At 37.7% G+C, this 12,330-nt stretch overlaps 1 protein-coding gene across 1 annotated transcript in view; it reads right to left on the reverse strand.

The window, feature by feature from the left end:
- insra (insulin receptor a) overlaps window positions 1–12,330 on the reverse strand; it is a 56,418-nt gene continuing 44,088 nt past the window's right edge. Inside the window, exons 10-21 of the mRNA XM_028473686.1 lie at window positions 11,551–11,749; window positions 10,175–10,461; window positions 8,537–8,676; window positions 7,122–7,281; window positions 6,858–6,957; window positions 6,692–6,759; window positions 6,281–6,510; window positions 5,459–5,569; window positions 3,971–4,130; window positions 3,721–3,850; window positions 2,732–2,866; window positions 1–1,485 (exon numbers count right to left, since the gene is read on the reverse strand). Of these exons, the coding sequence (XP_028329487.1) occupies window positions 1,131–1,485; window positions 2,732–2,866; window positions 3,721–3,850; window positions 3,971–4,130; window positions 5,459–5,569; window positions 6,281–6,510; window positions 6,692–6,759; window positions 6,858–6,957; window positions 7,122–7,281; window positions 8,537–8,676; window positions 10,175–10,461; window positions 11,551–11,749 (2,075 nt within the window). The 3' untranslated portion in view covers window positions 1–1,130. The remainder of the gene's footprint in view (window positions 1,486–2,731; window positions 2,867–3,720; window positions 3,851–3,970; window positions 4,131–5,458; window positions 5,570–6,280; window positions 6,511–6,691; window positions 6,760–6,857; window positions 6,958–7,121; window positions 7,282–8,536; window positions 8,677–10,174; window positions 10,462–11,550; window positions 11,750–12,330) is intronic.

The raw sequence follows: 12,330 nt of genomic DNA on the forward strand, positions 1-12,330 counted from the left end.
TATGATTGCACCTTGCTGCATTATTTACAGCACTATTTTATTTGATCTTGATATGACGGGCAGACATTTTAAACTGAAGAAAAACACTCCTTTTCCTCCTCCCGGGCATTGTGTAGTATGAAGACCAAGTGCTGTTGGTTGATCATAAGTCCCCCCCCCCCCCCCCCCCCCCCCCAAACAAAACCCAACAAAGCGCTAATTAGTATGATTTTCTGGATTAGAAAAAAATACATACTAGACTAAACATGTAAAAACATTTTCTACGCTCCAGAAATACCTCAGAAATGACGACAGATCAACTATGTACAAAACATCAATATAATATTTATATATATTTAGATTTTTTCTTCAATTTTTCTAAACCCACTAAAATATACCAACGAAGCAGCTATTGGTCAATCTGAGGAACTCGTCTGCCAACTTGTTTTTGTTTTAAATATCCTTCATCTGTAAGTGTGAAAATTCAAAAAAAGACAAAGCAGACCAAAGGAAGAGCAATTTATAAAGAAACTCCCCAAAAAAATAAAATAAAATAAAATCCAACAACATTTGTGTTTTTTTGTGCCATTTCACAATACTGCAGAGTGTGAGGAGGTGAGCTACTTCCATTTGCTTCTCCAGTGGATTTCAGTTTGTTCAAGGACAAACAGGAAAGTTCCCTTGGCAGTTTTTTTTTTTTTTTTTTTTTAGTTTGTCAGCCACCAAGTGAGTTCGTCTGTGATGACTGACGCAAGAACACAGACAACAGAGAAGGGCACTTTATTGAAACCACCTGGGGGAGGAACGTGGGACAGTCTAATGGAGGGACAGTGACGGGAGGGGGGCTTAGCAGCCTTCTTCTTTGTCAAGAGTTTGTTTCACAGTTAGCTCCGTTATCATATCCACCCGCTCTGCCACGAGCTTGGCAGCAGTTCATTCTCAGTACATAGAAAGTACAATAAAACTCGACGCAGGAGATTCAAATTCCAAAAAAGCGTCTTCCGGCATCCGTGCTGTAGTGCTTGTGAGGTGGGGAAAAAAAAAATAAAGTCCTGAGTTATAAACTGATCAAAGTAGTAAAGAATGGAATCTGTATATAAAATGACAACAAAAATATCTAATTTTATCACATGGGCTGTGTGTACAGTCTGTTAGGAGGGGCTGGAGCGTGGCAGGCCCAGTATTCGTCCGTTGCTTTTGCCCCCATTCATGTGTGTGAAGGGGATGTGGTGCTCCTCGTAGCTGCCCCTCAGGCCTAAGGAGGCCTCGTCCCTGTCCGAACACTGCTCCCTCTGGGAGTAGGACGAAGGGTCCAGCGGGATGCTCTCCATGTTCTCCATGTCCAGGTCAAAGTCCTCGGTCTCCGGCGGCTTGTTCTCCTCGCTGAAGAAGAAGGACAACTCCTGGAAGGACGGATGCAGGTCCTCGCGAAGCATCTCGATAATCTCCTGGAAGGTGGGCCGCATCTTGGGGTTGTACTGCCAGCACATCTGCATCAGGTTGTGTCTGCAAGAGGAGAACGTCAGGTTAGTGTTCACAGTTTTCAACTATCCATGTTCAATTACAACTCCATTAATATTACGGTGACCGGCATTTTTTTTTAATTACAATTACCATTTTCCCCCTGAAAGTCAATTACAATTAAGTTCTCAATCATTAAAGTTAAATAATAATAACAATCATTGAGTGTTAAATAAATAAACCCATAGAACTTATCCTTCCTCTTGTGTTAGCTTTCTGTTAGCATCTCTTATGATAACGGGTCAGTTTTGACCCATGTCTTAAATCAGCTGTAAAATACAGTAAAGAATATTATCTATCATCTAATTTGTTTCTCATCTCTTGGTTACCTTGTTAGGCTTACTAATGCATGAAAATATTGGTATTCATATTTTTGGTGTGGGCATCTGAGGCTGTTTTGTGTCAATATACTCCCTGATTTATATTTTTTATAAAAAATGGTAAAATGATTCTCAAGAGAACTGACAGGTAGTGGGTAAACTTGATATGGAACACATTTTAATAATTGTTAACAACATATGTGTAAGCCATAGAACTGTAACATGGTTCCCCAGTTTTGAGTTTAATTACATTGTAAATGACAGTTTTTACAGAGAGTCTATGCCAATTACAATTAAATCCATCCATTTTCTGACCCACAAATTACAATTACAAAGTCACTTATCTGGACTCAATTATGATTACAACAGCAACAATTTTGTCTAATAACAATTACATTATAATTACATCATAACTGTAATTATCCATCAATTACAATTATAATTGACCCGTACTCTGGTCTGAGTCATAGGTTTTTTTTGGCTACTCAAACACACAGTGGTTAAAGAAGTTGTCGATTCCAATTTCCAAACTATTTCTTTAGATGCAGCAAAAATATAAATATTTTACAGCAAACTGACAATTATACACATCTTATTTAATAATAAATAAATAAAACATTATCATCAAATACCTTTTGACATAATTATGCTGGAATAATAATAATAAATTATACATAATGGGGATTTTCCTCTCTGTACTTTTATGTCAAGTCTACCTGACGTCTCCTGTGCAGAGACACCATCTACTTATTTCAATTATTTTTCTTATTATGCATGTCTTAAAGTAAAATAAATAAAAACATAAAAACTCTTTCTTTGGTAACTTCCTGAAGTTTTAGTGAATAATCTGATCTTTTGGTTACATGTGTTTTGTTTTCACAGTATTTTGCTCCTCGTGCGTCTGCACTCACAGCCTGTCTGCGCAGTTGTCTGGTCGGTCCAGGATGTGTCCGTCCATGACAAACTTGAGCACCTGCTCGTTGGACAAACCCTGGTATGGCTGCTCGGCCAGAGTGCTGATCTCCCACAGCACGACGCCGAATGACCTGATCAAGAAAAGTGGAAAAAAGAGAGTTCTGGGTGGGACGAGACACGCCTTAGATACTTAAGATAGAACATCTGCCTGTACATGCTCTAATACAAATATGGGCACCTGGCGGCCAGGGAGCCATATGTGGCCCTTGTTATAATTTTGTGCAAACCGTTTAGGTAAAAATGACATCAAAAACGCACTAAGTGAAAGAAAACACAAAACAACAGAAAAAATACACAAACCCCAGATTATGACAACAAAAATTCTGAAAATGACATAAAAATATACTAAATTACAAAAAACACACAAAAAAGACTACAAAAATACGTTAAATAAGAGAAAAATACACATAACAAAAATACAAAAAATGACTCCAAAAACACAAAAAACCACATCAAAAATGCACAAAACGAAAAAAAATTATACAAAATGACAACAAAAACACACAAAAAGGACTCCAAAAGCAGATTATGACAACAAAATGCATGACATCACTCGCACAACACAAAGGGCAACTACAACAATGCGCTAAATGAGAGAAAAATTAAAAAAAGAATGACAAAAATACACAAAATGACAAAACAACGCACAAAATGAGAGATAAATATAAAAAATGACAACAAAAACACAGAAACCCTTATTATTTCCTGTATTAATGCTCAGATTGGTCATTACTCTAAATGCTGACATGAATGTTTGTAGATCAGGAATCAGGGATCAGAATAACACATTTTTGTGGTGCCCACTGTGATAAAAGTTGCCCATCTCTGCTCTAATATATCAAAATAAACAGCAGCAGGTTATGACAAACCAAAACTATGTGGGCTATATTTTAATATTTAATATACATCAGTGATGTGTACTGACCAGCAGTCTGAATGTGCGGTGAAGACACCGTCCTTCAGAGACTCGGGGGCCATCCACCTGACGGGCAGCAGACCCTTCCCTCCCTTCCTGTAGTAGTCCGTCTCGTAGATGTCTCTGGTCATACCAAAGTCTGGGAAACAAAGAGGATCCTTAAAAAGTCTCCAAGTATAACAAACAGTGGAGTGTTTTACAGCTGGATCGAGAAGAACTGAGCTCTAAGATCTAAGACTGTTGAGCAATGAACACTTACCTCCGATCTTAACGGTCAGATCGTGAGCGACCATGCAGTTTCTGGCTGCCAGGTCTCTGTGGACAAACTTCTTGGCGTTCAGGTAAGCCATGCCGTCTGCAATCTCCGCAGCCATCTGGATCATCTCCTTCAGAGTGGGAGGTTGACGTCCAGGATTATTCTAAAGAGACGAGACATAGACCTTTACGTTTAGGGCATGTTCGCACATCGGTTGATAAATGATCTGAGTAAAAGAGTCAATTCTTTGTCCTGAATCATGACTCACGGATCCCGTATCTCCATTAACCCAGATCCCATGAGTCCTCTGAGAGTCTATGAGCCAACTACACCAAGGACAAAACTCACCTTATCAACAACAGGCTTCAAGGATTGAGTTTAATGACGGAATTAATCCAACTTAATTGATCCATTAACAGAAACACCATTAACCACCTCAAACAGTGCAGACTCGTTACACTGCCTGGAAACCATCAGGTTTCCAAACTAGATCCGGGTTAGAGACGGAGATAAATGACTCAAATGAACCGGATCATATTAAGTGACTTTGATTAACCCATATCAAATTAACCATGAATCTAATGATACAATACAATTCACGATTTCCACGTCACGATACGATATATATCCCAATACTAAGCAATACGATATACATCGCAAATTCATTAATTACAAATTTCACCTTTACGAGTACAAAATGGTATGAAATGCAATTAATTTCCTTTTGTTAAACTTATGAGAACAAGTAAATGGTAACTAACTTTAATTCAAAGACCAATATAAAAAGCAAGTGGTATGTTTATCAAACTGTAAAATTATATATACTGTATATATATATTTTTTTTTACTTTAGCTTCTACAACAGATTCTAAAATTATTTTTTTTTAAAAAGTAACCACATACAACAATCATCAAAGTGTTTAGTACGTTTTAAGAAAATAAAGTGCAACTTCCAAGTTAAAATGCATTGAGGGGTGAAGTAGCTTAACAAGGTCAGATGTGGTTCACTGACACATAGTGACCAGGCGTTTACGTGCTATGCTTATGTTAGCGCAATTAAATGTTTTTTTCTTTATAAAAAACAATATTTAAAAAATCGATTTTGACATTTTTTTTGGATCGATACAATAATTGTGTTGTAGAATATCGCAATATATTGCCGAATCAATATTTTCTTACACCCTTCATACTAAGTCGAAGTTAAAAGTAAATGTAGCCTCTGAACAAAAGCGAGTTTGACACCTTGGGCACAAAAAACTCAACAACATATTGAAAGATCAAATATTGGCATTGTTTAATCCAAATAAAATCCTCTCAGCTCTTTATCCATGAGCTTCTGTCATCATATTTTCATTCACCTCCCACTAATAAATTGTTTTCTCTGTCAAAAGATAAACTAAAATACATTGAATAAGCTTCATGCACTCTGGTCTGCTGTTTATTTACAAGAAAAGAAGAAAAACATCATGTCAACTCGTAAGCAGGAGTTACCTCAGCGTCGGGTCGTAGGGAACGCAGAAAGCTCTTCAGGTCCCCGTGGGTCATCAGCTCCATCACCACCAGGGTGGGCTGGCCTTTGGACACAACACCCAGCAGGCGCACCTGGAAGGCAAGGATGTGATGAAGTACATGTGTCAAACTCAAGGCCCGGGGCCCAAATCTGGCCCTTTGGCACACCCAAATTGGTAAAAATGTCAGAGAAAACATGAATCATTGTGTGAATTAAAACTCAACTATATATGCAGGGGCTCACAGTTTTCCCAGTACTTATGTCGCACCATGGCAAACATTTTTAATGTTAAATTGTTGAAAAAAAATCTAAATCCTTACAAAATCCTTCAATTTTCCTCAAATTATCACATAACATTTTCCCTAATTAAATAGACATTTGTCACAAAATCAAGAACATTTAAAGTAAAGACCCTGTTGGGACTGATATCTATCACTTACTGCTCAAATATTGTTAGTTTCTTACAAATTTTGTGTTTTATGTATACGTAGAAGTGCAAACTAGGGCACAAAAATGTTGAAATTAAAAATGTTCCCGCATAAAATCTGTGGCCCACTGGAGATCAAGCTCCTCCGTATTTGGCCCCTGAACTAAATTGAGTTCGACACCCCTGTGATAAAGGATGTTTACCTTTGGAATGTAGCCTCAATTTATCATCACAATCTCTAAGGAATAAAAACATTGAGTAGTTTTCATTCTAAATAACTACAGATGGAAGCAAAAATAACAGTTCTGGCTCAAATTCCATGGGATTTAAACCTGAGATCGTGAAAAACAACAAGTGGCCATGAGTTGCTCTTTACCACATGGTGGCAGCTGAAGGCCTTCATCACCGACGCCTCGTTCAGGAACTCAATTCTCTCCCTCAGGCTGGCCGACTCGTTCACCGTCTTCACTGCCACGTGCGCCTCCCCCTCGCCTTTGATGATATCCTTGGCGATGCCCTCGTAAACCATGCCGAACGAGCCCTGGCCAAGTTCCCTCAAAATTTTGATTTTCTCCCTGGCCACCTCCCACTCGTCCTCTTCGTACACTGTGGAAGACACTGCCATCAGCTACTGTGCAAAATCAACTCTTACACACATTAGGACTCATCAGGTAAGTGGTTCTCAAGCTTTTTGTGATCAGAAGATTAACTATTTCCCAGCAAACCAGTTTGAGAAACACTGGGTTGGGAAGAAAAATGGAGTCTGAAAAACTTAATGGAAGCTTACCATCATTAGCACTGAGATACTCTGGGTTGGAAGAAGCGTAGATGGGACCACTGGGACCTTGGGTTTGACTGCATTACAAAAAAATGACAAAACAAGAATTGGATGTCAAAAAGGAAAGAATGACACAGAACAAAAAGTGAGTTTACAGGTTGTGATAGAAATATACTTCTTCTTGAAGATAACGAATCCGGCCACAGCCATACACAGCAGCAGAACTAGGCAGATGACTGGCCCGATGACGATCTTGAAAGTATGAAGTGGGTCTACTTTAGGGACAAAGAACAACAACGACAATCAGCCATACAAGTAAAATAAATAGATTACACACATCCAATCAGCAACCTTCAAAAGCTACATATCTAAACTGTCTGGTTCTTGTTGAAAGTCTCATCAGAGCTAAAGAAGTCATGCTATGTCTTCGTGCACTTACTGGGTTCTTCCACTTGGAAATAGGAAGGCTCCGTCCATGATCCGTTTCCTGCCAGCGAAGTGGCTCGGATCCTCACCGTGTAGTTTCCAGGCTGCATGACTTTCAGCTTGCAGCCTCTGGTTTTCCTAAACATGTTCCTCGGCACGCAGTAATGCAACTCCTGCAGAGAAAAGCAAGATTAGGCAGTGATCGATGGGCTTTAATTTGCTATTTCCTATGCATTTGAAAGAAGTTGGAGGATTTAAAACTGATCAAAATGATTTGGGGAGAAGTGAAGAAGCCTCTTGAAGGAGACATGTATCAAACATATTCAAGACAAACTACAAGTTACTCTAATGATCAGGACCTAAATGAATTTATTTAAATATAAATCAATTTAGTAGTGGTTAGTTTTGTAGTACTTGAGAGACGAGACAAATTTTTAAGGTCTTGTCTTGGACTCAGGATTTTTCGTCAAGAAAAGTCAAGATCATCTTCAACTTTATTAATTTGATAACAAGGAGAAGCACCTGGAACTGTTCCTGATTAATTCATGTTGTAATTTCACTTCAAACATTTAGCGTTAGCTCACTGATTGTTCAGCCTTTTTGAGGGCCTTATATGTCAGACAGACAAACATCTTATTTTTAGATGTTTAAAATATAAACTTATCAGTTGCTTATTAAATACATACAAGGATTTAGTTAACACATTTGGAAAGATTTTTTTTCTTCATATTGTGCTTTGAAAGAATTGCAGACACCTTGATTTTGTCAGTCAAATGTATTTAAAAGAAAACTAAAATAAAAAAGACAATGCTTGGTAACTGTTCAGAATCAGAGTCAGAAATACTTTATTTATCCCAGGGGGAAATTACTTACACTAAACAAAGAATGAAAGAAAAGATAAAAGAAAACATACATAATTAAGTAAAATACTTTTATTTAAATAAGGATTAAATACAAGTACATTACAGAATAAAAAATAAAAATAATACAAATACAGATATAACCTTGTCATAGTTTTTAGAATTGATCTTTCTGGCTTTGGTCTCGTCTCATACTTAACTTGGTTTACAACACTAGTAATAGGAATATGTTTCTTTTTTATACAGTCCCTGATCAACTGAAACTGTGAAGTTGCACTAAGCTTCTAGAGATGAGGAGCAAAATGATGCTTTTCTTCTCTTATCTTTCTGTGCTGCTTGGTCTGTTTGAAATAAAACTCGACAAATTAAATTTCTGATCATTCACTTTCATTACAGCCTGAGACGCTGTGTCTGGTGAAACAGAAGAATTACGGAGTTTTTGACTGAATTTGTAACGAGCCGAACTCGCACTGAACTCTGCAACTTAAGATTTACATTTACAGTGAACGCTGAAACAATAAGACCAGGACAGATGTGTGTGTGCATGAGTGTGAGTGTGTGTCCACACCTCAGTGTCTCCCACTCTCTTGTAGTTAACCTCATACAAGATGATCATGCCATTGGGGGCAGCAGGTTCCTGCCAGGTGATGTGGACTGTTTTCTCTTTAACTGTGTGATTGATGGGACCCAGGATGTCATCGGCTTTGGCTGCACAGATTGAAACAAAACTCTTTTATTACATAGTTAACATTCGGGGTGTGCATTGCCATGAATCTGACCATATGAGTCCCCATTTGCATGTCACGATGCATCCCGATACTAAACAATACGATATTTTGGAGAACATGTAAATGGTAACTAACTGTAATTCAAGAACCAATATCAAAAACAAGTGATATGTTTATCAAACTATCAAAATGCATTTTTCAAAAAGTTAACTTTTGCTTCTACAACAGATTCTGATTCTGTTAAGTTATTTAATTCTTAAAAAAACAAAAAACAAAAAAAAGGAACCACATACATCATTGCAGCCAATGCATTGAGGAGTGAGGTGGTTTAACAAAGGTCTTACATCAGAGGTGGGCAACTTTAATCACAGGAGGGCCATAAAAAAGTGATCTTCTGACTGAGGGTCACATTATCAATATTCATGACAGCATTTAGAATAATGATCAATCTGAGCATTAATACAGGGAACAACATTAAGTTTGTGTGGTTATTTCATGTGTTTTTGGTGTAATTTATTGTTTTGTTTAGTTTTTTGTGGTCATTTTGTGTAATTTTTTTCCTCATTTTGAGCTTTCTGTTGTTGTCTTGCCTGTTTTTACTGTCATTTTATGTGTTTTTGAAGTCATTTAGTGTATTTTTGTTGTCATTTTGAGATTCTGTAGATATTTTTTGTGTATTTTTTTTCTGTGTTTTTGTTTCGTAATTTTATAATTTTTCTTTCATTTGGTTTTTTTTTGTTTGTTGTTGTTGTTGTTGCCGTTGTGTGTCTTTGGAGTCATTTTGTGTATTTATGTTGTCTAGTGTTTATGTCTGTAAATACCTCTGCCAAGAGTGAAGCGCAGAAGTGAAGAGCGGTAAGGTTATGTTTTACCCTCCTTTTATCTGTCAGTTAGCAAGATAACTTGAAAATTTATAAAAGGATTTCAATGAAATTTTCAGGAAAATTGATAAATGGGACAAGAAACAGGTGATACAAATTTTGTGATATTGTTGCAACCTAAAGGAAAAAACAAAACATATATATACTGTATATATATATATCCCATTCATTTTCCCATCCACACTGTGGAACTTGTGATGATGTCATGGGTTCTCTCAGAGTCAACAGCTCAATGTGCACAGGTAGTCATGGTAATCCTGAGTTTTGCCATGTTACCGTGATAGGGCTTGAGTTGCTTGGCGGAGATCTGTGCTCTCTAAGTGCTTTTCTAGTTTTATATGTTGTTGTTTTTTTTTTTTTTTTTTTTTTTAAACAAATTTTGTGCATTTATTTCATGTCTGTCTTATGTGATTCACTGACACCTAAGTGACCGGGCATTTACATGCTATGCATATGTTAGCACAATTGAATTCTTTATTAAAAACATGATTAAAAAATTGATTTGGACATTTTTTGGATGAATATGATAATCGTGTGGTGAAACGATTCTTGTTGATTCTAGTATTAAATACTTTCACATTCAAAGCTCATTCCTACCTTCAGGCATTGTGCGTGCACTGACGTAAGCTGCCATGCTGCAACGCGCCGGGTCTGTCGGGTGGTTGCAGGCGTGGATCTCGATCTGGTACTTGGTGAAGTGACGCAAGTTTGAGATGACTGTGGACTCCTTGGCGTGGACCGTGACCACAGTTTTGAGGCTCTCGAACGTTTCCTCGTCCTCCTCGTCGGGGGCGCTCGTGCCCACAGGAGGACTGGGGGCGGTGGTGAGGAAAGGGTGTGTCCGGTTGGCGATGCCCACGACTGCCCGCCGCTGTCTTGAGCGTCTAGAGAAAGGAGGCGAGTTTAAAGTAGCATTAAAAAAGTATTACATTCAAGACAAATATGAAAAAACAGTCAATCGTCAATATATCGAGATTCAAGATATCGAGTTTTCTATTTTGCCGATATAGAGACATACAATATCGCCTATTTTGATTTACATGTTTTATAGCTTATTTTGTATCAAAATACTTGTTTTAGGAGTCTCTGCGTTTGCTACTTCTCAGAAAAGCATGAAAAGCACAATTAGATGAATTTCTGATTGCATCCTAACCCAGACCTTCCCCTAAACAAGCCACACTACAGAACTCACTCACACGTGCTGTCCCTTATAGGATAAAAAGACTAAAGTGGCACATATTGTGCAGCTGTTTGTTCATAAATGTGCCTGTGTGGCATTTTGCAACAGAAAATTTAACCCAGAATTGTTTTTCTGGTAAAACTTTGAGTTCAAAATATTGAGATTTATGTCGTATATCGACATTTTGAGAAAAAATATCGAGATACGAGTTTTGATTCATGTCACCCAGCCCTAGTTGTGGCTTTTTCTCTTTTAGAAAAATCAAAAGCTGCACTTATTGAAATATTTACGCATGTTTCATGTATGCGTACATGTGTGTGTCTATGTGCAAACAAGGTTTAGTCAAAAATAACAAAATGCCCTTTTCTGTGATAAAGATATTTCCTCATCTGCCAAAAAACTCACATATTATTGAGTCTTTTTTCATCCGCACTGATTATTAACTACAGTACATGAAACTTTTGATTAGTTTTTGTGATATCGTCTTCAATATGAAAGGTTTGTGAATTAGTAGGACATTGAATCTCTTGTTTAAAAGCAACTTGTTTAACTTGCACTTAGCACACGAGGGGCAATTTGTTGTAATTTATGGTTTCTTACTTGTAATCTTGCTCACTTTAAATCAAATTGGGCTTAAACTTTTTCACTGAGCTCTGCTAATCTGATCAGAGGGTGTGGTGTTCGTGGTTTTCGCCTTTTCCAGGTGTATTTTATGCATATACAAATCAAATGGTTATTCCCTCGAGGCCACTTGACATGATTTTAACCCAGTCTTGATGTCAGGGGGTCTTACCTAATCTCAAAGACTTCATTGTGGAGGTAGTTTTCAAAGGTTTTGCGGTATTCCAAGTCCTCTTTCTCCTTCTTGAGTTCTTTTTCGGTCTTTGGGCAGGCGCAGCATCGCTGCCCATGGCCCTGCTCCTCCGTCTTGTTCCACTTCTGTTCCTCGTCACTGTCCACCTGGGTGGGCACTCGTGATGGTAACTTCATGCCTTAGCGACGGGAAAAAAGAAAGATAAGTTTAGGCATACGGACTTGGGATGACAGGTGGACTAAACACAGATGCATACCACAGAAATATTAATGTGGGCCTCTCCCCCACACACACACACGCATCTCTCAATGTCATCCCCAGACCCTAGCTGTTTTTAATAGTGAATAATTAAGAGCGACGTGACCTCATCGTGGACTCCATCTGTCTGTATGTGCGGGAGTTTAAGGACTTCAAAAGAGTTAAGTTTAGATTTCACATAAAGATGCAGGAAAAACAGCGGGGAACTGATGTAGGCCAGACAGTAAGTGTAATAATTAAACCAAGATAAACATCTGAACTTTATCTGAACTTGTTGCAGAGAGAAGGATGTGTTAACGACTTCACTTTAAGGATTTAGAGAGATTTAGCTGCAGAAACAAAGGATCCTGTGAAAGCTTGTGCATACAGAGCAGACATCACGCCTGTTTTCAGATGAAAAAATATACTAGGAACAATGATAAATATAATATATCAGCTATTAAATCTACAATGGTATGTATAATCTTTTTTATAATGAGAAACATAATACATTAATAGAAA

Source organism: Gouania willdenowi, chromosome 17, assembly GCF_900634775.1.
Source record: "Gouania willdenowi chromosome 17, fGouWil2.1, whole genome shotgun sequence".
In the NCBI taxonomy this organism is placed as follows: domain Eukaryota; kingdom Metazoa; phylum Chordata; class Actinopteri; order Blenniiformes; family Gobiesocidae; genus Gouania; species Gouania willdenowi.